The sequence below is a fragment of the Taudactylus pleione genome, unplaced genomic scaffold, assembly GCF_031769625.1.
Source record: "Taudactylus pleione unplaced genomic scaffold, aTauple2 ptg000592l, whole genome shotgun sequence".
NCBI classification, from domain to species: domain Eukaryota; kingdom Metazoa; phylum Chordata; class Amphibia; order Anura; family Myobatrachidae; genus Taudactylus; species Taudactylus pleione.
In genome coordinates this window covers 2851615-2879164 of record NW_028284994.1, presented here as the reverse complement: position 1 = coordinate 2879164, position 27550 = coordinate 2851615, and the positions used below count along the sequence as shown (strand labels likewise).

Sequence of the window (27550 nt, the reverse complement as noted above, 5' to 3'; positions counted from 1 at the left end):
CTCCTGGGCTCCATGGTCTCCTATGATGACATTATCTGTATGCTGATTACTGGAAACTTAGATGTAAGTCTTTTATGTGTGCTGTAATTAAAAATAATTTTATCATACTGACTGTGGTGCGCACCGTTCTAATCCTTCTTTGACCAGAAATTTCCACAAATTAACTCTTGAGGAGGAGTTCTGGGAGAACAACCAGTGCTGCAAACAGTGAACATTTAAAGAAGATGCTCATTACATTATTATTTGGGACTACTACTTTGCGCATGGTGATATACTTTTATAACATTGACTATAAATATATATATATATATATATATATATATATATAAAACTGCTCCTGCTTACATACACATTATATGTATATATATATATATATATATATATATTACAATTATTACCCTTAAAAAAAATGGGCATCATGGGGGAGGAGGAGGGGCCGAGGCCGGGAAGGGAGTGTGCAGGGCACCGCTGACCTGCCTGGGTACATAGACACAGCAGCCAGAGCCACAGCTGCTGCTTCCTGTACATAACAGTGATCACTAGTGATCACTGTAGTTCTGAAGCCACAGTGGGAGCATGTCCCATTGGTGGCCCGGATACATAGCAGCAGTGGTGGCTACTATAGCCGCTGCTGCTGCTTCTTCTACACAGTGATTAACTAGTGATCACTGTAGTTTTGGTGCCGCAGTGGGAAAGTGTCCCACTGGTGGCCTGGATACATAGCAGCAGTGGCAACTACCAGAGCTGCGGCTGCTGGGGCCGGCTGCCCGATCACTGCTGGTCACATTGATCGGGTCAAAGCAACATCTGTGGCTACATGAGCCATGGCTGCTGCTTCAATGGCAGCAGGGGGTTGCCAACAGTGCCCAATTACTGTGGCCAGCAGTGATTGGGACACGCTGGAGAGGCAGCCATGCTTGCAGAGGGACCAGAACATCCCTCTGATGTAGGCAGCTGCTGGAAGATTAGCTTCCCACAGCCACCTAGTGGGCATTTCTGACTGGTCGTATCAGATACTACCATGTCAGGAAAAGCCCAGCCTGGTGTGTGGTTATATCTGATATGTTCATGCCAGTCAAGTGTTTAACTAACATCGATACCTATTGACTGCATTGGACAGTTTTTTTGTTTGTTCTATGACTATGAATTGTTTTGCTGTAAAGATGTTGATGCTATTTAATTTTCTTTAAGTTTGATACTTTGTTTTCTATGAGTGCTTATTTATATATGTAGTGTTACACCTGACATCACTAATGACAAACACAGAAGAAGCAGATATTATAGAATACATTAGGAAATAAATGTAGTAGTTGATTAGGAATGTATGTATTGCTGTTGGGTGATAAAAATAAAATGTGAATACATATTTGCACAAAGTAGGACCGATGCTGCATGGGCTCCCCTAATTCTTACTGTTTTCTTACATATTACTTGTTACACACTCATTTTATTTTGTTTTCTTGTGTATGTGTGTAAATGTGCAATGTTAATAAGTGTGTGAATCATGTTAATTTCTTATAGTTTGAAGGATTTTTTTGTCAATTTCAGAATTTATATATTTACTCAGTTAAGATATTATATATTATATACCTTTTACAACAACACCTACAGTCATTGGTGAGTGTGATATTAAGGTGTTCTATGTTCTAGTTAGTCATCATTATTAACAGTTTGGAAAACATTTGGAAATACTGTATATATATATATATATATATATATATATATATATACACACACACAAGTAAGTCAAACAGAATCCTTTGAGATATGAATGCAAAAATAATGACTTATAATTACTTTATTCACAAGTGCATATTATTGCATGAATAAACTATTGCTTAATAATCTATTAAAGGATATCAGATCATATTATAAGGAATTGTTTTTTCCCAAGCACACGAGTTCTTTTCTGTCCATTTCAGGTCTCATCAGGATATTGTAGCATTTAGGGAAAAATATACAGCCTAGAACCCCAATGCATGAGGCTAATATAGCAAACACCTCTACAATAACCATTTGTTTCCCATTACTGCTCAAATAGGCTGGGATGGCACAGACCCAGACACTGCAGAACACAAGCATGCTGAATGTGATGTATTTGGCCTCATTATAGATGTCAGGTAAAGTCCTCACCATGAAAGCCAGAACAAAGCTCACAGCTGCCAGGAACCCCATGTAACCCAACATGAAATAAAAGGCTAACACAGAACCCTCATTACATTGGATGATGATAGTCCCAGGATATGTGTCCATGTTAAACTCCTGAAATGGAGGAGAAACTAACAACCAGATAACACTATTGAGGACCTGGACAGATGAGCAACTCAGCAATATTAAATTTGGTAATTTGACTCCCAGCCATTTTCTCCAGTAGCTTCCGGGTCTTGTGGCCTTAAAAGCGATGCAAACTGTTATAGTCTTTGCCAGGACTGAGGACACAGTGATAGTAAATATGATTCCAAAGCAGATTTGGCGTAGCATGCAGGTTATGTCCGCTGGGCAACCAAAGAAAAGTAAAACACAGAGTAAACTCAACATAAGTGAGATGAGCAGAATAAAGCTGAGGTTCCTATTATTAGCTCTGACAATTGGTTTGTTCTGATATGAATAAAATAATCCAATTATGAAGACAATTATCACAGAAAATAATAGAGCTGTGACAGAAAACACTGAGGTTATAGGGTCAATTTCATATGATAGAAACTCCTGAGCCTTGGCAATGCATTTGTTCTTTGCTTCATTAGGCCATTCATTATCAGTGCATTTCACACAACTTTCATTATCTGTGGAAAAAATGTGACATCAATTATTTATTGTGCTGTAATGTTACTCTCATTGTCCCTATATCTCACTTTTCTCTTCATTGCTCCCTAACTTGCATATTGAACATGTTCAATTAAAGGAAAATGGTAAAACCTTTGTTGACAAACTATTCATAAGAGATATGTCGAATTGGGTGTCCCTGAATAATTAACATTATAACTTGCCATGAGCACTGGAACAATTCAACATTGTTCTGGTGCAGAGACAGCTGATCCAATATCCAAGATCAGCTATCCTTGCAAATACTTTAACTGCTACTTTAGTAGTGGTGAAACTTAGTACTCCCAAGTCTGACCTGGTCAATGCAACTTCACATGGTTGAGTTTATGAATGTGCGGCATCTGGTTGTAGGAGCTGAGCAATGGCGGAGGCATTCAAATGGTGTAGGAACAAACACATCTAAAGATGGCAAATGTTCCCACAGTCAAGATCCAAAAATGTAGTATATTTGGAGCTTACTGAACTTATAGTAGGTCCCCTTAGACTAGTGTAGGGGGACAGTGGGCAACATTGGGAGTGAAAAGTTTAAACACATTCATTGATGACGATTGATAATCATTCATGATATTTCCTGCTCTTTATGGACATCTATATACATGAACATTAGCATACTATATGTATTTTATGCATTAATATCTTGTCCCGTTGTATTTTGCTGAGTTTTATTTTTATATTTATTTTTATTCAGGAACTGCAGTTCAAGTTTACATGTTTAAATAAATGTCATATTTTATCAATTATCCACTTGATTAATTTGTGTACACAAGCGCAGACATATACATTTTTGTTTATGAAATCTGGAAGTGTTTGCTCACAGTGATTATCCACCTCTCTAGATTGAGTGACAGAACGATCCTATTGTGGGTGTAGATAGAGGATGGTCGATGAAAATGGTTGTGTGGTGTTGCAAATGCAGGCATGTTTGAGCATCTTATAGCCATTACAGAGGTGTGCATAATTAAGACACAGCCTCATAATACATGTCACATGGCTAAATTGCACACTGAAGCACTCGCTGTACTTGCAGTAGGGTATAGTCAGCCAAAAGTGCTGAGAATGGGTCCGATTGTACTCAATGTTAACGATTGTTGCATACACTTCCTCAAGATGTTGTGGGAAAGTGGGCATCTTAAGACAGTCTGGTGGGTGTCTAAATACACACCGCGATCGCACGCAAAGACATAGTGGGTATGCTAATGCCTTGTTGTGAGATCACGGGATTTGCATAATTTGGCTGTGTGCAACTGCAGCTAGTGAGTGGGTCTGAATCGAGCCCCATGTGAGGAATCAAATTGAGTCAATGTTGCAAAGATAAAAGTTTGACCTTGAAATTAATTGAGGGTGATTCTAGGTACATGGTAACACTTCAACTACAAATCAAAATAAGTAAATGGGGTACTATGGAATTAATTTTTATTATTATTATTATTATTATTATTATTATTATTATTATTATTATTATTATTATTATTATTATTATTATTATTATCCTTTATTTTCATGGTGCCACAAGAGTTCCACAACACCTTACAAATGAGCCAAACAAGAAAACAGTGACTCACAGTACAAAACATTGCAGGGCAATTACTGTACATGGTTTATAAACATTGCTTCATCCATAATCATAACATTCAAATAACAGCAGGGTGGCAGCAAATATGGGTTAGGTGCCAATGTAGGGAGTAAATTATAGTATAAGTAAGGGAAAGGAGAAGCACATGAGTGAAGAGGGCCCTGCTTTTAATGTCTTACATTCTAAAGGGGAGTGGTAGAAAGAAAGGGGTGACACAGTTGTGAAAGACGTTAAGGTAGGAGCATGGAACATTGGGTTAGTAATTAGTATGAGAGCTGGGAGTATTTGATAAAGAATTGGATCTTGAGAGCCTATCTGAAGTTTTAGAGAGATTTAAAGTCTGATAGGGAGAGGGAGAGAATTCCAAAGGTATGGAGTGGCAAAAGCAATATCTTAGAGATGGGCATTGGAGAAAATAATCAGTTGGCAAGTGAGGAGGCATGCATTTGCCATTGAAACCATCCTCTGATTGGCTTAGAGCAGCCACAGTCATGGAAATGGCTTCCCCATTATAGTGAATGGAGATGAGAAGGAATGAGTTTAAGGCATTTTGGGTGGCAGCAGACAATGCCTGCTGCATGTTTGTGGGGTCTTGTAAATTTTTTAACCAAGACCCATGACATCTACTTGGAAAAAGGTACTGACCTCCACCCCGGGAGAAGGTGAATATTAGAGATGAGTGCTGACCCCCATGTTTTGGTTTTGGATCTTTATCTCCTTTGTGTTTTGGATCTGGATTTGGCTTTGCCAAAACTGCTCCTTGCGTGTTTTGGTTTTGGATCTCTTTTTTTCTTCAAAAATTTATAATATGTGCTAAAATCACATAATTTGTTTTTTTTTGTTCCTATGGTATTAATAACCTCAAAAACATTAATTTCTGCTCATTTACAGTCAGTTTTGACCATCTCATAGCTCACAATATTGTATTCATCTGGTTTAGACCTAAAACTTGTGCCTAGCTAGCTGTCTGACTAAGCTTAGCATCAACAGTGGGCGGCACAAACAGTTGGCAGTTCAACTTCCAACATGGCACATCATGACACAAATATTTGTATTATTTAAGAGGCCTGAGGGAGTTGGAGTATGTATGTAGTTGAAGGCAGGGACAGGAAGGGTTGATTGGTAGTAAATGTTATTACTTTTTTAATTCCAAAGTAAATTTATGAGGGAGATGAGGAGGAGAGGTATTTACAAAAAAATATTTTACTTATTTACATCAGTCCACTATGCCAGCTGCTGCTGGGAGTGGATTTTCATCCCATAGTACTTTAAAAAACATTTTACTGTTAAACAATCCTTTGTAAAGATTCCACTTCTCTAGAAAAGCATTTCCCAACCTGTAAAGGAACATAAAAAAACTTAATCAGTGGCCTCCAAAATGCCTTTGTACCCACTATCCACTTAACCACAGATATGTGGACAAGCTGAACAGAGCAAATCCAAGATATAAGATTTGGCTTTGCTTTACTTGAGCTGCTCCCCTCCAGTGTGTACTTAGAAAGAGTTTTCAGCACTCCCAGGAACCTTGTCAGTGATCAGCCTATGAAGCTAATTCCCAAAAATGTGGAAAAGATGATGTCCACCAATTATGTCCAAAAAATAATAAAGGCACCTGTAATGGCGGATGCCAGCGGGGACAAATTAATATTGTGTGAAGATTATGTATACACTGATGAGGGTGAGGAATCAAATGATGATGATAACAACATCTTGCCTCTGTAAAGCCAGTTTCTGCATGTATAGATCATTGCCAGCAATGTTAGCTGCCCATTGGCAGCTTGCTTTGTGAGATGCCAAACAAACCAATTGCTTCATGACTGAGGACATTGATGAAGGTTTTGGTGGTGAAGATGGCAGGTGCTTGGATCTAGCAGAGAGAAGGGAGCTAGCTGATGCTGGACTGCTTGTTGTTACTTTTTTAGCCAAAGTTTCAGATTTTTGCAAAAATGTTTTTGATGGATGTGCTGCAGATGACGTCACAGGGTCGAGGTTCCTAGAAGGTTAAGGTCCCTATCTCTACAAATTTTGGCTTTACAAATGGTACAGATACCTTCACAAGTGTTGTCAGGATTTGAGTTAAAATAATTCCACACCCAAGATGTGGCTTTTCTGGTCTAATGCCCAGGCATCACACCAGCCTATTACCCCAGTTTATATCATTACCCCAGCCTGTATCATCACTCAAGATTATTCCAGCACCGAAGGCTATTGGGATTCAATGTCCACTTTTGTGGATGTGAGCTCCATTTTAGTCCATATCACCACACCTCCTACACATCTTCAGACCTGTGTTACAGGAGGAGCAGCTGCAATCTCGAATATAGTTGCATTGAGTTGCCCCTCTGAATTGCTGAAATTCAGGTAGAGGGGCCATGGGTAGGGAGTAGGGACACTATATCAGAGAAAGCATTTTTAGCTGCTTTATTCCATTTTTTTATCCTCTAATTTCAGCTTTTGGAAATATGTTTATGTGAATCGCTGCTAATGCGTTTGTGATATCATTATGTTTAATATAATATGCAAATTATTTATCACTATTGTGATCTAGAAGTCGACAAGTAGACTAATAATTTATTCATGATTGAGGAAAGAAGTGAAAAGTTGCATTTTTAATTGCTAACTGTGTTATTGATTTGTAAAATTGTGCAGTTTCCACTTACAGTGTCACAAATTAATTAAATATGTGTTAAATATTACACTGCAGTTCCAGATTTTTTTATGAATAATCAAAGAATGACACACTGGGCTACCTCTTACAGTGTCACAAGATTATTTTTTTATGAATAAGAATAACACACTGCGCTACCACTTACAGTGCAACAGGATTAATTATCTATGAATTAGTCTACCACTTACAGTGATGTCATTATGTTTTATATATAACGCATATTATTTAGAACTTTGTTGTTGTCTTGTTATAGGCCTGTAGAGTAGTAATTTATTCACAATTGACTAAAGAAGTGAAAAGTTGAATGTTAGACTGTGCTACCACTTACAGTATCACAAGATTAATTATTTATTAATAAGAATAACACACTGCACTACGACTTACAGTGTCACAAGTTTAATTATTTATGAATAAGGATAATATACTGCACTATGACTTAAAGTGACACAATACATGGACGTTAAACTGAGGTCTGGCTGGTAGTATCACCAAACAATAATAGTGCAGCAAAGTTGCTAACGCACACACAAAAAAAATATTATTTTTTTTGTGGATTGATATTGATATTAATAATTTAATTTCACTTTTTTTTCACACTCAGGAAGAGCACCCCTAAATGAGGCAGCAGCCCCTTGATGAGCAACACAGGCAGCACAACTTCTTGATGGACAACAAAGCACCTCTGCCAAGTGCAGACTGACCACCTTCAAAGTCACAAATATGTGGACAATAAACTGTGGCAGTGTCACCATTCAAACGTAGTGCAGCTAAGTTGCTTACACACACAAACAAAACAGCGCTTTTATTTTTTTTGACACCGGGGTTTAGCACCAATGAATGAGGCAGCAGTCCCTTGATGAACAACAGAGACAACACCCCTTTTTGATGGACAACAAAGCACCCCTGCCAAGTGCGGATAGACCACCTAGAGAGTCACAAATTTGTGGACGATATACTGCTGCAGTGTCACCATACTATAATAGCACAGCTCAGTTGTTAACGCACACACATAAAAAATCACTTTTTATAAACTGGGGAAGAGCACCCATAATTGACAAAGCACCAACCCTGGAAAACACAATAACCCTTTATGGACTGCAATCCTAGGCTGATGGATAGGACAAAAATATAGCAGCAGCCAGAGTTAATTGACAGGACACAATAACCCTTTATGGACTGCAATCCTAGGCTGATGGATAGGACAAAAATATAGCAGCAGCCAGAGTTAATTGACAGGACAAGTGACACAGCAGCTGCAGTAGCCACTGAATGAAGCCCCCTTTTATATACTGAAGCCTAAGCCCATTTATGGACAACACAGCAGCAGCCTTCAGGCCAAGAACCCAACTGGACACACACACTGAGTGACTGACAGTGACTGACTACGTCTGCTAGCTTCTCACTCTGCAGCTGGAGTGAAAATGGATGAATGATTGAATGAATAAGTAATAAAGATTTAAAATATTTAGTGTGTGTGTAATGTGGTTTGTCTTATATTATTTCTTCATTCATCCTTTTACCCTTGAATGCCCACCACAGTAAATGGGCTTTCAGCTAGGGCTGGTTAATGCTGAGAATTGCCAGCCCTGGGATGATCAGTTTGGTGCAGGATTAATGCTTTGGCAGGAGGACCCCACACTTTGTGTCCTCCTACTGTGGCATTACAATCCCATGGCTGGTTCATCCTGGGTCTGATTAATGGAAAATAGTGGGAACCCCATGCTAGTTTTCCCCCTGAATTACTATGACATGTGTTTAAGGAGGGAATCCACACTGTTTTTTACCACTTTTTTGCCCATAGTGACCATAATTACCAAACATTTCCCCAGTTAAACTTTTAAGAGCTTTTTGGTTGATCTACTTTTATGATCTGCACATTTACTGGTCCACTGTCATTCTGTCTGATGCAAGTCAGCACCCACATAAAACCACATCATGATTCGATAGCCAATGCAAGCCTTCCTTTTCTGTTTGGTGAGTTTCTTGATGAGTATTGAATAAGTTCTGTGTGGTATTTGGTGTCTAGACATATAGTGACACTATGGCCCTGATTCAGAGCCGCTCACAAAAAGCGAGTGCTCGCTCTGAATCAGGGTGGCCGCTTTTTAAAAAAAAAACAGCCTCCTGGCCGCTCACTAAGCTGTGGGTGACCACACACAGCTTTTGCAAGCAGCCAGGGGATGGTCGAGATGGTCTCGACCATCGCGACCATCAGGTTTGCGATGAGACCTTTGTGGTAGGGTCTCATCTGCAGCAAGCCCCAGTGGGTTTCTGGCTCTAGTACTGTCAGTAGGGCTGCCCTCAAATGGCAGACATTCCTTTGGGAATGCCTCCATTTGGCCAGCCACCCCCCTTTCCCACCTACAATACGGGGCAAGCTGTTGATCAACATCGACAGCCACCCCGTTTTGCTGTGAGCCCCTGAGCAAGTGATTTCTCACTCACTCCAGGGCTCGCGCACACGCAGTACGCATGCCATGCGTGTGCGCTGCCCGGCCATCGACCCACTTGCGAGCGCATAGCATTTGTGAGTGGGTCTGAATCAGGCCCTATGTTTTTTGCTGTATTGTCTGTACATTGAATGTGTGGTTTCTGCTGGGATCATTTCCTTCCATTTTGGGGGCAGCCACTGAGTGATGGGGTAGTGTTAAATAATAAGGGGTGTTTTTTGGGAACTACCTTGGGTCTTTGTTCATTTTGCACTTGAAGATTGAGGCAGATTCCCTGTTGTTTAGGATCTGTTGGCCCTATACTGTAGTTTTTGAATAACATGAGAGGTAAAATTGAATAGAATTGATGGGACTGTCCGTCCATATCCAGTTTGATCTGGCAGCCTTTGTGGACATCTGTAGATGGACATTGTTACTGGGTGTGTTTGAAGGGCTGAGAGTTTGATGTTGGTTCCACTGGGCCTGTCGCTATTTGCGCTCGCTCATCCAGAAAATAGGGGTGGCTATTCAAATGAACCGTTCGCTGTTTGCGGTCTGTTCACGCCTCTAGGTCTGAACGAGCGAACAAAACTTGCGGTTGTTTTTTGGGAAACTACGCCCCCTGGCCGCTCGCATCCTACGTCATGTCCGCTATTTATTAGATTAATCGAGTACATCAAACAGGGTATGAACTGCTCGCTATTCTTGTGGTTGGTTTTTGCTACCACAATCTTGCGAGCAGTTCTAGCTAAAAAATAACCCAGTGACGTGGTCAATGACGCTGCTGTTTTAATTATGCACACCCTTAAAACACCCGTTTTGACCTTTAAGCATGCCTGCGTTCGGATCTCCACTCCCCGTTTTCAAGCACCTTCCCCTGTTACCACCCACATGCGCCTCATTCTGTCACTCAAAATAGCAGGCATTCGCTATTTAGCGAACAAACGATTTTCGGTCGCACTGACTAGTTCGCGCATGCGTATAACGATCCGTACGCATGCGCAGTTGGGCAAACATTGCTCGAAGCGAATGAGCAGCCGCTTACGAGCGGCTCTGAATCAGGCCCTTTGTTTGTACTTTTTCTTTTTTTGTGTGCTTGGCTCAGAATGATGATCATCAGCAGATTTATGTGATGGAGCTGGCAACTACAAATCAAACGATGGAGGTATTGTTTGTGTCACAATCCTAGTATGGGGTTCTTGTGAGTGGGAGATACTGTTTGTGCAACTTCACAACTTGCATTTGTAATGTGGTAAGTAAGAAAAGCAGCTAATGGGTGAATGCTTATGTACAGATTTGTTCTCATACATCTATATGTCATATGGTATGAGATGCTCCTGTAGGTATAGCTTACCATCTTTTTATTTCAATTTTGCATTCTATTTGCATCATCACATCACAAATCATCACATCACAAATCACCACTCATAGTGCACCAGAGATGCTGGGCTGTGACTGTAATTGCTTAGGAATCAGTTTCAAACATGCACAAATTTACAGATGAAGAACAACAGAACACAACAGACACTGCATCAAAGCACTTTGTATACAAATTCAGGTTCATTCACACACAGATGTATAAATATGACAAATTGATCAGTGTAATCTAGCAAAGTTGGGAGGTTGCATCCAGTTTTTTTAATTTATGCAAATAAGATGCACATTGTGAATGACAAATATGCTCAGTGTGGCCGAATCTCCGAGGGATTGGCACACCAAAAGGGGATTTTTGGTACCACTGAAGCCATAGTGTATAAGTATACATCTGTACCACTTTATATTCATTTCTGATTAAATACCACAACTCAGTTTGGTGCTTCAGCCAGTGTGACTCTCCATGTGGAGGACATGGGACTGTTTCAGACTGAAAATGTTTATTTCTTGTAATTGGTAGTCATGGCAGGCATGTAACTGGCTGATTACATTGCTGTGGTGAAGAAGAGGCAGCATCATTAGTGGATACATGTAATACAGGTGACAGTTGCTTGGTATTAGATGGAGGTGCAGCTAGGGGCACAATGCTAGTGGGGGAACTAGTGATTGGGAAAAATAATTATGCAACTCAGGCTGCAGCATGTATATTGTGATCACTGGATAGTGCAGCTAATGGGTGAATTCAATTGTTGCCACCTTAATTTGATTATTAAATATCCAATTTATTTTTAATAAATTAAGACAAATTTATTCACTGCAATTTTATAAAACTATCTAATAAAAGCATGACCTACGGTTTAATGCTAAGTATTCAAGGTAGAGGTTGGTAGTATTTATCGTAGGGTAGGACAATTGACAAGTTGCATAATCTTCAGCTGATAGCTGGTGGATGGGAATACATTGATTCCCCAATATACAATTGTTGGGGACACCCAATTCCAAACTACTGTATTTCTTTATTTTAAAATAACCCCTTTCCTAATCTGGACCAGTCATGCTTAAAATGAACTGAGGAATCTAAAATCCCACAATAAATACCTATCATTGTCCAGTGTAAATCATTATCTAACACATTGTTTAGAATTTTGTTTGAATTAATTCCACAAGACTCTAGGACAGTGGTTCTCAAACTTGGTCATCAGGACCTCATACAGTTTACATTTTTCATGTCACCCAGCAGGTGCACAGGTGCATTCATTACTCACTGACACATTATAAAAGATACACAGGTAAAGCTATTTATTTCACTTGTGAGTCTGTGAGGAGACTTGGAAAACATATACTGTTTGGAGTCCTGAGGACCGAGTTTGAGAACCTGTGTTCTAGTGAACAATCATATTTGTTGTCAAATTATAATTTTCGTCCTTGCTAAATGTAGACTATTTGGGTGATATTTACCAACTCCCACAAGTCCGTGATAAAGATAATTTCATATTTCTGCATTTTGTGGCAATAAGAAATTAATTATCAGGGCAATGTGTGAATAAAAATCATAAAGGACATATTCTCTGATTGGATGTCAAAAAAGTTAACTGACTGCTAATTAGATTTGTGCAGTTTGGTTTCCCTGGAAACCTAACACACCCAAATTTAGGGGTCATTAGTGTTTATGAGCCCTGTCTTAGGTCTTAATGCTGAGTTCGAATCCCAAAGTGAGTAAAAACATCATATTCCCAGAGTCAGATCTCACATGTTTTGGATTGTATATAAATGTTTACCACTTGTGATTCGGCACCAGGAGAGCAGAGGGAGTGGTTGTGGGACTGTGGGCTGAAGCACTAACGGCACTGCAATGAAAAACACAATTAGCAACCCATCAGAGCACCATAAGGGCGCCATTAGGTTAAGAGGAGTTATAACGCTTTCCACCAAAATTCCTGGTAAGACCTAGTATTTTGGACACTGATCTAGCTGGGTCAAACCCTGCTTGGACCCCATTTCCACTGCATATTCTACCCAAGTTTTTCCTGTGTCGCCCCCATTTCTACTGAACCTGTGTAAGTCCTACAAACCCTATGGCTGTCATTAAAAATTTACTTTTTTCAGGCTCACAAAGGTGAGTTCACAAAAAGTAACAAAAGGAAGGGGTGGGGACAGCTCAAAACATTTCAGCAAATAATGGCAAACAAGTTATAAGTGAGTAGCCTGGAGTACCAGATTTCTTGCAGCATTCTGGTGTTTGAGTTAACCAGTAAAATAACAGAGCTAAAACCCAGGTTATTGCAGGGTTAACCCATGTAGCTCCTTGGTGTAAAAGGGGAGAGGGTTGGATTGCCAGGTCAAGTGACCAGGCAATCCAACCCAGGTAACCCATGAAACCTTGCAGTGTGAACTGTGCACTCTTGGTCACAATGACCTGTAGCATGCTGCATGCTGGCCGATTGGTCTGGCTTCAGTGGTGCTTGGAGATGATGTCATCACCAAGCATCCACTTCAATGCCAGGAAAGCCAGGTCTATGCAGACCCAACTCCATTGTGAATGTCACTGACTCAGGAATGTCCAGGGTTGGTGCCAGCAAAATTCCAGTTCTGATCGGGATTGGAACTCTGTTCCAACTCCGGGTCAGACCCGGAATTTAGGTTTATAAGGGGTATAAGAGGATGATGCAGCTTGTGACCCTGTGCTATCTAGTGCAGTGTAATAACAGGAGGAGGGTGCAATTTCTGACTGTGAAAGGTCATACCTGCTGTAATTTTTTTGAGGGGCCGATGTACTTCAATTTTGCTGATATTTTGGCTAGATTGAAAGGTATTACGGATGTGAGATAGGGGAAGTGGGCATCCCTATACTGGCTGTGCAATTGTGTTGTGATTGCACACATTAGCATATTTTCACAGCAGACAGTGCTAGATTAGGGAGCTGCAATAGCAATCCATGCTACATCAGGCCCTTAGTAAGCAAATGTGGCTATATGGTTGGGGTGATGAGCAGCTACACTTACCACAATATAGCCAGCAAACGTGGCAAATCGGGTAAACATGCTGGACAACCTGACGATAATGTCAGGTTGAGCATGTTTGCAGATGATTGATGTGCCTACACTGAATGACTGCTCATTCAGTGTAGGCACATCACAGACTGACAAATGACTGCACGATTACAATGTCATAATCATGCAGTCATTTTGAGGTCTGTTAGTGGATGGACAGCATTACTTTGTCATTGAAGCAACCTTGTTGTTTGTTTCTTTTGGTGTGTGTATACATCATGTGTAAGTCCAGAAATTGGCATTACTTGCAAGCATAATGTAGTGCCTAAATTACTGTGGTTCTTTGTGTGCAACATGTGTAACTTCATAGGGGTTTATTTACAAACATGTAAACTTACCCCATAATGTTCATCCTAGGTGCAGTTTCCTGATTAGTGCAGAGGGAATATTTTAGATCTGCCTGAGTTTTGTACTCAATATGTAATCAATTATTTAATCATTCAAGTAATCAATCATTCAACCTCATTGAGATTTTGGGTGCTTGTTTTGTAATGGTGCTTTCTATTTCTCTGAATTACTTTTAATATTTAAATGAATAACACTGATTAATTTATTGATTAATTGAGTAATCAACAAATACTTTATATAGCTTTCACTAAATAGTTCTCCACCTCCATTTGCCTGTGCTGACATCTGGCCTCTAATCAAGATTTTGATTCATGAAAACAATCTATTGCATTGTATCATTTATATAAATTTGTCATCCTGTCTGCCACTGCAGTGCCACTTGGTTTCTAAGATGTGCTATATTATATTTAACCTGCCATGTGTTAGTGCCGCTGTTCTGTCACTTACAGTAGTGTAGACAGCCATCTTGCTGCAACCAATGGTTAATAATGATAAAAAAAATATTGTGAGCTGTGACTGAAAATGTTTTTTTAGATCAATAATACTGTAATAATACTGTAAGAAAAAAAAATAGGCCAAAAATACATGATTATAACTGTTTTTATCCATATTTAAATAAATCCAGCTTCAAAACCAAAATAAAAACACTTAAGGGTGGTTTTGGCAAATTTAAAGCCTTTGAGGATGGTTTTTAACAACACCAAAACACGGGATTTGCACACATTTCTAATATTTTTGTAATCACTTTGCTTCCAGGTTCAGGCTCAGCTTTGGATTCTGTATCAGAAGGCAGCTATAAAAAGCTTCTATGGGATTTGTGATAAAAAGGAACCACATCATTTAACTCCAATATCTTCATGGTACCCAAATAATACATAAGGGGAAGCTGAATTAATGTGATAAAGGAATAATAAATATGCCTCTTGGTGATCTAACATGCAATAAATTATTTGTATTACATTGTCTTCTATATGTAGCCACCCATTATTATTGGCAGGTATATACTGTAATTCTTCAAAACAGTAACTTGTTAAACAAAATATATCTAGATTTGTATGGGTAACTAAAGACATATGTGCATATAATTATCTGCCCATCATTTGTACTGGCTAAGCAACATAATAACATAAATAAAAATACCATTGGATATTTCTCCCTCTGAGCATGGAACACAGTTATAGCAACAGGCATGATGTCCTCCCTGTGGGGCTTTTCTGAATCCATTAAGACAATTTTCAGAACATCGAGCTCGAGGCCTCTATTAAAATCAAAAAGTGAAAGTTAAGTTGATTTAATAACTTTTGATAAATACCACCTAAAATGCTGGTGATTTTGGAACAGTGTAACCAATCTTCTGTAATATTGGCAGCAGGATGATTTTGTCAATTAATTTAGTCTCTTTTTTCATTAAAAGTTCTGGCAACTATATCTAGAATGACATCCACTCAGTGTTGTCCATGAGGCTTGGTATGTGGGGGAATGTTATGCTGGACTTTGCTTTAAAATAAGTTTCTAACTTTTTCCAATATGGAGATATTTAAGAGCAACAAAGTTGACATTGAAGACTGGACATATTTCACACAGCACTTTGTATATAGCTGCATATATAGATGTGTCCACATACACCTTTGTGAAAATTGAGCCATGGGCTGCCATTCATGGCATCAGATAACCAGCCTCACCAAGATATATATGTCGGGACATGTGTTAGGAGGCTGAAATATAGTGTAGTACCACTTTTTAGACAGCAGGTGGCATTTTTAGAAAAGTATACTGCAGCTGCCTAAGTAGAAAGCTGGAGAGGAAGATCCTATACAGTAAGCTGCCTCCCATTGCAGTGATAGACAGGCTTACAAAATTCCCTGCATACTTTGGCTACATATACTGTAAAAGGTCCTACAGGATAGAAAATAGCACTTGGAAATATAGCACCACATTTCATATGCTGAAAAAACCCTGTTGATATATTTCTAGCTGGATCTAGAACAGAAGCTGTCAGTTTCAGTTCATTTTCCCTATGTAAGAATTAAAAGACATCAGTATTTCCCTGTAGGTGTTATAACATAGTGGTAAGGTAACTACACATCACACCAGGAAATTAGGGTTTGAATCTCAATGTAAACCTATTTTTTTTCCACAAAAATTAATTTTTATAATACAATATATACACAGTATAATTAAAAAACTGACCATCAGTAATTTTACTATATGTTTATGTTCTTCTCCAGGTAAAGCCTTTGCTTTTCTCAACACAGAGGGGAGGGAGGAGGAATTCATTTGTAAAGGCTGCACATTTTCCACAGACAGACAACAAATCACATTCGCATTAACCCTCCCCCTTTGTTTTGTTACTACTCATTAATGTTGCCCTTTGTGTATTGAGACACTTTTGTACATTGACAGAGAAGCACGGATGGGATCAGTGAAACCCCTCTGTGATGCTATGTATTTCAATGACACAGATGCATGCACAGAACAGGAGATCCATGCTACATGCAGCTGGGTCATTGACACAGAGCATAGACAAGATCAGAGAGACCCATCTGTGTTGCTGTGGTAAAAAAAAAACATGGTGAAAACAAATAAATAAAAAATGGCATGCCCCCCTCCACAAAAGAGCCATGGGCTTTTAGTGACCCAGTACTGGTTTTGATTAAATACAGGGGACAAATGACATAGGGGTCCCCTGTACTTAAGCACAACAAGCACTGGGCTAGTCAGAACCAGCCCTGGTTGCAAAAATACGGGGGACAAACAACATAGCGGCAATGTGCAACTAGCACTGGGCACTGATATGGTTCTGGAAATACAGGGGGAAAAAGGAGAAGGGTCCCCCTGTATTATTCAGAACCAGCACCAGACTTTTTCTAGTGAGGGCACTAATGCCACAGCCAGGGACACCCTTTCACTGGGCCCCCCAGTCGAAGCATTAACCCTGACCACTATTCAGCCCAGGCCAGGGTCCCAGGGGAGCTATGGACCCCCCAAACAGGGCCTACTCTTGGGGTGTTTGACCAGTGCAGTCAAACAGGGGTGCCGACCCATAGAGGGTGCACTCTAAACACAGCATCACTGCACTACTGACACACATGCACTAAGGACACAGGTGGCTCCCCCGCTCTGTCAACACCACTGGGACCCTGCATTGAGAACACCCCTGCACTGACAACACAGTCAGCAAACCTGCACTGAGGACACTGCTGGCACCACCACACTGCTGACATCACCGGTACCCTTCACTGAGGACACTGCCAGAACCACAGCACTGCCATTCCATGTACTGAAGACACTGCCAGCAACCCCCGCACTGCAGACACAGCCAGCAAACCTACACTGAGGACACAACTGGCACCCCCACTCTGCCGACATCACCGACACCCTGCATTGAGAACACCCCTTCACTGCCAACACAGTGATCAAACCTGCACTGAGGACACCGCTGGTACCCCCATACTGCCGACATCGCCGATACCCTTTACTGAGGACCCTGCCAGCACCGCAGCACTGCCATTCATCATACTTTAGGACACTGTCAGCAACCCCTGCACTGCCGACACAGCCAGCAAACCTGCACTAAAGACACCACTGGCACTGCAGACATCGCCAGTACACTTCACTGAGGACACTGCTAGCACCAATGCACTGCCATTCCATGTACTAAGGACACCGTCAGCAACCCTGCTATGCCAGCACTGCTGTCACAGTAAGTGCACTATTGGTGTATCCTTCCCACACTGTATAGCACACTGTATCCATGTTGGAAATTGGAAGCTGAACTGCCACATGTTAGTGCCACCCACTGTGTCACTTAGTTTAGTCAGCCAGCTAACTGGATGCAACCTTTTGGCCTTAACTAGATGAAAAAATTAATATTGTGAGGTGGTCAAAATTGATTGGAAATGACTGGAAATAAATGTTATTGAGGTTAATAACACTGTAGGAACAAAAACAAGCCTATTTTGTGATTTTTACTGTTTTTATGATATTTCAAGAAAAAAAATCCAGATCCAAAACCGAAAAACAAAACACCAAGGAAAAAAAGGCAAAACTAGATTCAGATCCAAAACCAAGGGAGATCCAGATCCAAAACCAAAACACGAGGGTAGGTGCACATCTCCCTCTCTCTCCCCCTCTCCCTCCCTCTCCCTTTCCCTTTCCCTCTCTCTATCCCTCTCTATATAGCAACTTACATACTGTGTATACTTTACTGTAATAACAAAGTGGAAAACAAAACATTGTGCTTCCAGGTACATTACTGATCAATAAATGTACAATATAACCATGGAAAAGTATCTCAATACACAAAGGGCAACATTAATGAATAGTAACAAAACACAGAGGAAGGGCTAATGAAATCTTAATTTGTTGTCTGTGTAAAATGTGCAGCCTTTACAAATGAATTCCTCCTCCCTCCCCCTCTGTGTTGAGGCAAACAATGGGCAGGGTTATTCAGAAAAAGGACATGAACAAACTGTAAATTACTGATGGCCAATTTTTGATAATGTATATCTGGAACCAGTACTGTATATGCAATATGGAACCATACTTACAAGCATTATTTTCTTTGTTTATCTAAAATGTGATTTTATGGGTCAGTATATGAAATATGGAGCCATATTTTCAAGGGAAAATTTCTACACTAAGAAATCTCTACACACATATGCCATGTTCACACCCTCTAAATGAAATCTGATATTATTCTAAAAAGTGATATTGTTATTACAATAATATTATTGATATTATTATATTATTGAATTATATAAATTTATTTTTGGAGCAAAAAAAATATGTTTACACTGGGATTCAAACCTTAACTGCCAAGTGTGATGTGCAGTGACTTTACCACAACAGCACAATACCGGTGGATGGGAAGTACAGAATCTGTCTTTTCAGGAACTGATGACAGTTTCCTAGTGATAGTTTTTTTGGTGCTAGTACAGTGTTTCAGCGGCTAGTACAGTGATTTAGCCACAAATGCATATTGCACCTTAACATAAACACTCCAAAACACTCATCATTTGCCCTCTATTAAAATCCAAAGGAGACCACTACTGTATCTTTGCTACATAGGTGGAACACTCTTAAGTGCTACATTACATGACACACTCTCCACCCAGTGGTGAAAGCATGAATTGCACCTTTGCTGCACCGCAGACAGCACGACACAACTAGATATGAGAATTGATGTCAAGCCAAATTGAGAGCCATGGCACAATTTTCAGAAAGAAGTATGTGGCCACATCTGTAGGGATTTTTGCACACTTTGTATGTGTCCTGGGCTGTATACACAGTTTTGTGAACACTCTCGTGACTGCACCTATCAGAATCATTTATCTGTGGATGCTAAATGGGCATTTATTGGGGGAATCAAGGCAGTGACAATGGGAATACATGCAAGAGAACCATTATGTTGGTGTGTCAGGGAGCATGTAGCCAGAGATACTCACTATTCTCAGCTATGCAGATGCATTGTGGAAGCCAAATACAGACAGATCTCCTGCATTTAGTATGGGGAAAGTGTTATTGTTGATGATAGTGATGACAGCTGCTCTTGTGAATGGAGCACTGGATGTGGTGCATTAAAAAACATGCATAATACTAAGACTATGAGAGCTCAGCATAGTACTTATAATACTGTAGAGAACACCATGTAAGTGCATCACAAAGGAGGGCAAAAAAGTATCACAATTTAAATGGATGAAATTAAAAAGACTATTACATACATATATATAATAAACACACATGAATGATGAAGGAAACAAAAACTAACTCCAGACAATGAGTTGTGTGCCGAAGATGTGTACAGATAAATAGTATACATAAAGTATGTATGGTATATGTTTAATTTTGTTTTTATGCTAATTTTTTTAATTTTAAAGTTATTATGTATATATAAAAATTCCATGAAAAAATTGGCACTCAAGGGACAATATATTATAGCAACTGTCAAAGATTATTTTACATAATTCCATATTTACATATGCTTTATGCTGTATAATGAAGCACTTTTGAGATTCAATAGGGCATTTGCACATCCATTATGTTTATCTGTCCAAACTCACATTTAAATGGAAATTAGTGTGTGTCTTTAAGGCCGCTCCCAAGGAAAACTGTTTATCTAACAGAGTGTACAAGAGCTTGTCCATTTATGTATAATTGTTTTCAAGAAAATACTCGGACCAAATATAGAGATACCCCAAGCAATGACTATCTCATAAAGGAATGTACTTTCTATTTGGATTGCCAAGGAGGAGCTAGCAAGAACAAGCTTTGTCTATCTGATAATGTCAGTGGGTGTACAGGGGAGGGGTGTTGTTTTTGGGAAGTCCAATAATGAGACTATTACAATTGTTAATGAGGAAATAATGACTGCATGTGTTAGATGTATTGCATTGTCTTGAGTAAAATATGGTCGAATTTTGGCAATGATTTTTAGATGTATGTAACAGGATTTAGAGACAGATTGAATGTGAGGACCATGAGACAGTTTATAGTCAAGGAAGACAGCTTGGCAGCGAGCTTGTGAAGTGGGGTTGATTGTTGGGTTATCAATAGTTATAGAGATATCAGATTGGTAACTACTATTGGCTGGTAGATATATCATGAATTCTATTTTGGATAAAGTCAGTGGCACAGATGAGCATAAATGGTGACAAATCGGGGGAGGATAGGAAAATTTGAGTATCATCCGCATATAAATGATACTGAAAACTAAAAGAGCTAATTAGTTTGCCTTGTAATGATAACTTAATCTTTCAATTTTTTCAGAGTGAGAAACTGTCTGTCTGTGTACTTTGTGCGTCAGTGTGTGTTTCACTCTCTCTGTATACCCCTCCCAGATCGAAAAGCTGCACCGAGGAAAAAAAAAGTTTTCAAGAAAATGCTTTAACTATCTCAGAGCATGAGACTGTGTCTGTATTCTTGCATCATAGGTTTCTTTTGTACCTCAGCCAGGGTACTGATAAAAGAAGGTTATGAGACATACTTTTTAGTAGATATGCTGTATCTACTTAGTGTTTTAAAAAGACGGGTAATATTCTAAAAAAAAAGTCACAAACAGTTTACAATATTTGATTAATAATCTGCAATTTTTTTTTGTTCTTACAGATGACTCAATCCTTATATAACAGTGATCTGTGGTTATATTCACAGTTATTTTAAACTTCAATAAGAGATACTAACAATTGTGTTTCATTTGCAGAAGCAAGTTAAAAGTTTAATGGGACAAAATCCAACTGTATACTGCTAATTTTAAATATACAGGATGTTGTTTTCCAGTAGGTTGAACACATTTATATCCTTAAAGGGTGGCATTTATTGTTATGTTGAATTGCATCTATTTGTTTTACATACTATTATTCAGATATTTAATAATGCTCAACATAAACATATTCCTACAGCCTGATTTTCTCGATGGGGGATAATATTTTAGACTCCTATCAATCTTACATATGTCATATTTTCAATTGTGCTACATTGATCTTTATCCTCTACAGAGGGGGATATGGTTGATAATAGTGAATGGTGAGGAAAAAGGAAGACAATGAATATGTTTTCAATAATAGCATTCATTAGATAATCCTGACTTAGTTCTCTTTAGAGATGATAGCTGTTTCTGTCAGATACATAATGTTTTGGTGACAGGGCATGCATTACAGTAACTACCACATTCAATGTAGTTAGCTGAATGTAATGTACAGCATTGATTATAGCAATTGGAAGCATAGGGGTTACCGCATAGTTTGAGGAACTACAATTTTACATGTACACACAATTAAAGAACTGAAAGAAGCAATATGTTTACTAAAAATAAGTTGCAGTAATTAAATGTTGGGCACATATGAAAGAGATTGATTTTATTTCCATGGGTAACATATTAGCTGATAGGCAAGTAGGAGAGGTAATTTTAAGTACATATGATGAGCCAGTTATAGAAACTCAGTTGATATTGTTTAAGAATATCACATTTTGACCAATTAAGACAATATCAGGAAAATACTACTCACAATAAGGTCAATGTTTGGAAATTAAAGCATTGTTACAAGAGAAGATGATAATGGGTATTTGAGTGGAATTGAAATTATTACAAGCCTTATAGAGGTAGTTCATGGGTTAGTACATTTAAGAGCAGACAATATGAATCGCATTGTACAATCTTACTGGTATGCTCGAGCCAGAGATAAAGTGAAAATGTGAATGTTTATGTAAATTGGTTGATACATAATGGAGAGAAAATGGTACCTACTAAAACATTTTCAAAGTACTACTGATAATTGATTTTATTCAGTTACCAATGAAGAAAAAAAGAAGGATTGAAGTATGTTGATTAAAAAGGATTGAAGTATGTCGATTAGAAAAAGGATTGAAGCATGTTGATTAAATAAAGGATTAAAGTATGTTCTTGTTAAGGTTTCAGGATGTTTTAAAATATTGTGTTAGCATGTTTTTGGAGTTTACTGAATTTATAGCTCCGTAATGCTAAGAGAAGAGATTTTGGAGGAATTTGTATGTAAGGTAAAGTTTGCTTACTGTAAGTGTTATTGAAAGTTACAGGGGAAGTTTTTCAAATAAGTGAAATGATGGGAATAGAATCAAAGTTACACAGAATGGTGTTACAAGAAATAGATTAGTTAAACTTACAAAAGAGACAGGAATGGCATTGTTTGAAGGCCTACATTTGGTGCTTCATAGTAATAGAATCAAACCTGAGCCTTATCTTAATCTCTCCTTATTAATTGTTTTTTTAAAACTACAATCAAGTTGTGTTACTAAACCAAAGACTGATTTGAAATGACAACATGATTTGACTGTTCAATATTCTAAGTCTAAGCAGCTACAATAAGAAGACTTTCGGGGAAGCTCAACAGGATATTCAACCAACACCAGCATTTGATACAGAAGAGGAAATACAGTCTAGAGACTATGATGGTATGATGAGAAGTTTGTTACATTCTGGTTCCCTTACAGATCAATGGAATGGTCCTTGGCATGGCAAAGTAATGCTGACAACAGATAAGGCTATAAAGGTTGCTGAGAAGGACACCTGGAGCCATGGCTCACATTGAAAAAGGTCAGATATCCGAGCTTAAAGGGGACTAAAGAATCAGACTCAAGTGCTGAGATATAAAGACTCATATTCACGTGCTGATATAAAGACTGAGATATCAAGACTAACTCAGCTGCATTTATGAGAACTCTTCAATCAAGAAGGAGATTATTGCTTACAATAGACTATGATATAGACTGATGACAAAGGAAGCTTAATTTTTCTTAGCTGCTTAATGGAAACAATCATGTTTATTGCAACATTGAGACTAATTTTTTGGGGGGTAGAGGGCGAGCAAGGGTTCATGGTCTGGTATGACTACACATCCAGTAGTGTGGATGATGGAGTTATTCGAATAAGTCCTTTCCTTCCTCTTTTCTAAGCAGGTTAAATTATCAGTATCAGAAATCTGATTTATCATCTATTGAAAAGTGCATTTGCATTTACTGTACTAAACCAGAAGAAAGGTGGATACTATGGTGTATGGATATTATTCAAAAGAGTATCCAATTCTACAAAAAAATAATTGATGGGTAAAGTATTAAATGCTACTAATTGTTGCATTTGTGCCAAAACCATTCTTGAGTTGAAATATACTGAAAATACTAAGATAATTAACATAAAAACATGAGAATTGTGAATAAAAATTGAAAAAAAAACAGGAAAATGGGTTACTGATAACTATAACTTGACAAAACCACTTGTAATTATGTTATTTTCATATGTAAGTAAAAGTATTCCATTTTGTTTTAATAAGAAAGTATATGAAATGAAGCAGACTACACCTCAGATTTGAATAACTGCAGGAATGTTTACTAGTCTAACACAAGTAGAAAATGTTGAGTCAGAATATTGTAATAAAATCTTTACTGCGTACAAACCTTAAATTCCTTGCTATACTGAACAATGTAGGGAAGATTGTAAAATGACTAAATGCTTATTATGTACAATGTATTTTTACAATGAGTCATTTGATTATACACTGCCAGGGATTAGTTCTAATAGTGAGTGTTCCAAATAGTTATACAGATCATACAGTTCAGACATGTAAGTAATGTTAGTTACTACCATGATATTTGGGTTTGATGTTATTTTCTTGTTACCAAATGATCTTTATTACCTATGAGGAAAGTATGCTTACAAATTATTGCCAATTAATTCAGAAGATATTTCCTTTTTAGGCAAATTGATACTACAATTGTATGTTATAACTCATAATAATTTGTGATAAGTTATTTTGCAGGATGCTGGACGTTTTACAAGAGATATTGATCCAGTGAATAAAAATACATTTCCCTGATTGATGCTTCAGTGAGACATCATGTTGGTACAACCTTTGCTAACATCCTTACGTATGATAATTGGGGATATTTGGATAATCAACATAAAAATTATTGAACTGGACAAATTTATTGACAATGATACTGGATTTTATATGATAAGACATTCATATATGTTGGACATTTATTAAAAATATTCCGGAATGAACTGTTACTACAACACCGCCCATAATTGATTGCTTAATTGTGCAGACTGAAGGATATTGTCGAACTTTTTATGCAAATATTGAAATTCACTGTTGAAGTTATTTGACCAATAATATTACAGATGAAGAAGCCATTATTATCAATTACATAAATTATGTTTATACTGTAAAAGAAGAATTTCTATGAATACATTATGATAAAGACTCTAATGTGATTTATGATGATCATGATTAGATACTAGTTTTGATTTTCAGGTTTAGAAATGTTTTTTAACATATTTTATGTATAGACAAAGTTTATTCTTGAAATCTTAATCCTGATTTTTTTTATTCTATAGAGTTGGCCTATGCTGTATTCAGATGGCTATTTTAAGAATGAAAACATACTTGAGATGGAGATGAGATATAGCACATGTAATAAATGTGCTTATCTTAGGGTGGAGCTGTCAAAGACTAATTTACATAATTCCATATTTACATATGCTTTATGCTCTATAATGAAGCAGCTCATGAGATTCAATAGGGCTTTTGCACGTCCATTTTGTTTCTCTGTCCAAACTCACATTTAAATGGAAATGTGTCTTTAAGGCCACTCCCAAGGAAAACTGTTTATCTAACAGAGTGTACAAGAGCTTGTCCATTTATGTATAATTGTTTTCAAGAAAATACTCTGACCAAATATAGAGATACCCCAAGCAATGAGTATCTCATAAAGGAATGTACTTTCTATTCTGATTGCCAAGGAGGAGCTAGCAAGAACAAGCTTTGTCTATCTGATAATGTCTGTGGGTGTACAGGGGAGAGGTATTATCTGAATTTTGTAATAGGGTATAAATACTGTGGGACAATGTCCATGGGTATTGAATTGCTGCATTAACCATGGGGAATACATTATTTCTCCAAGTTAAGGGCTTGATCTATTTATTTAATACATTAATAAAATGACAAATTCTTAAGTATACTGGATTGGAGTCTATATTACTTATTATGGAACAACACCTGGTAAAAGGTAATTTAAACACAACAAAATCCATGTGTATTTAAATCATGGTCAACGTAATGTTTCAGGGCATCAACCCCTTCCTCGGGACTTGCACAAACAGGGAATCTGCCAACTTTTCACAGTTAATTGAAAATGCCATTAAGTCCTGTCTCAGATCTCCCTACCAAGTTCAGATCCTAGAACCAGGCAAACTGTAATCTTTCAGGTTTCAGTCTTTCTTGTTGTGGATTGCATACTAAAGATCCTCCCTCATGATTGGACACCTATTCATACAGCAGAGCAGAAGGAGAGATTGTCGGACTGTGGCTGAGCACTGTAGTGTGTACACTATTAACTTCTACTAAGTCAAAACACCATTAGGAGGACATTAGGGCAGAAAGAGTTTTAGTTGTTGGAGTAGGTGGATGCAGTGGGTGTGGAAAGAGTGACTGCAGGCATTATTGTCACTTAGAATTGGTGTATGTGTGTTTGTCACACACACTGTAGCACACAAACAATCATGTTTTTTGCTCTTGATTGTTTGTTAAAGTGATCCTGCACTTTTTTCTTAAATAAATCTATCACTGCAGTATATTGTTTATCTATCATTAAAGTATTTACTGTGTCTGAGGCTACTGGAGCCCTATTTTTTAGTCTGTTGATATTATAAAAAATAATTTTAAAAAATATATTTTTCCCTGTAGTCTTAAAAACCAGTGCAGTCTTGTCTAATTAATTCATATTGATTGTTTGGTGTCAGATGGTATCCCCCATCATCTGAACCCCAAAGAAATTTTCACAAAGGAGAGCTGCTCCTGGTGCATGTAAACAATTGCCAGTGTTTGATGTAGATCCTGAACAATTTTATGTTTTGGTGACCAATGTATTTCCAATCTGCATTTTCTGCTCCTGCCACTGAAGCTCAGCTTGTAGGTTATCTTCTCATGGACTTTAGAGTAGAAACTTTAAAATGGGCAAATCCTCTTTCTATTGATTTCACAAACCATAATCCTTTGATGTTAAAGCCATTTAATCCTCCTTAGATTCATCCTTTGAATACTGAAAAAAATATTTTTCTGCAGATAAACCACCATCCTTGGGTAATATCTGCTAGAAGAGGAATCCAATGCTACTGCTTTGTTTGGACTCCAACTCAGAATGTGAACTTGTGGAGGACTGAAGTTACTTTATCAATGGTCCCATATTCCCAGTGTTTTCTCCCAGGAGGAAGTTGTGGTGCATCCAAAGAAGTCTAAAGTATATACAAATAAAAAGAAGATAATATACAGTATATATGAAAGTGTCTAGTATCCACTCTTTAGGGATGAGGTACTGACATGATTATATGCAGTACCATTGTCCCACAAATGGTGCTGCTCTCTGCAGTGCTGCTACTCAGCCATGTTCCAGTCAGTCTGGTCACATTACTTTTATTACCCTGCAAGCCTGTGGTAATTAACTGATCCAGCAGCTATGGGCTGCACCTGTTATTGGATTATTTAAACCTGTATCACAGTGCCATCTGAACCAGATTATTGTGTCAGACTCCATGTGTCAGATTCCTGTACTTCATCTGGTTTTCTCTGGGCTGCTGGTGTAGAGTCTACTCCAGTGTTTTCTGGTAAACCTGTACTGGAATTGCTTCATTCTACTCCAGTGTTATATGGAAAACACACAACAGTGTTCTTACACTTGATGTCCCTATAACTGTATCATCACCTGTTTCTGGACTTTCAATAGCAGTGAGTTGTCCATTCCTAGTCTGGTTCAT

At 38.2% G+C, this 27550-nt stretch overlaps 1 protein-coding gene across 1 annotated transcript; it reads right to left on the bottom strand.

Moving 5' to 3' along the window:
* Positions 1-1869: 1869 nt before the first annotated feature.
* On the bottom strand, positions 1870-27550 carry LOC148481205 (vomeronasal type-2 receptor 26-like). Its single transcript, XM_088453818.1, has 3 exons — positions 27470-27550; positions 15406-15523; positions 1870-2783 (listed from the first exon to the last, which is right to left on the bottom strand). The coding sequence occupies exons 1-3, from the start codon at positions 27548-27550 to the stop codon at positions 1870-1872; spliced, it is 1113 nt and encodes a 370-aa protein (XP_088309944.1).

Excerpts from the sequence above, each read along its gene's own strand:
- LOC148481205 (XM_088453818.1), bottom strand. The coding sequence starts at position 27,550 with ATGAACCAGACTAGGAATGGACAACTCACTGCTATTGAAAGTCCAGAA. Across the intron at positions 15,524-27,469 it reads CAGTTATAGGGACATCAAGT|AGGCCTCGAGCTCGATGTTC; the intron begins GTAAGAACACTG and ends TGATTTTAATAG. Across the intron at positions 2,784-15,405 it reads AGAGGGAGAAATATCCAATG|ATAATGAAAGTTGTGTGAAA; the intron begins GTATTTTTATTT and ends TTTTTTCCACAG.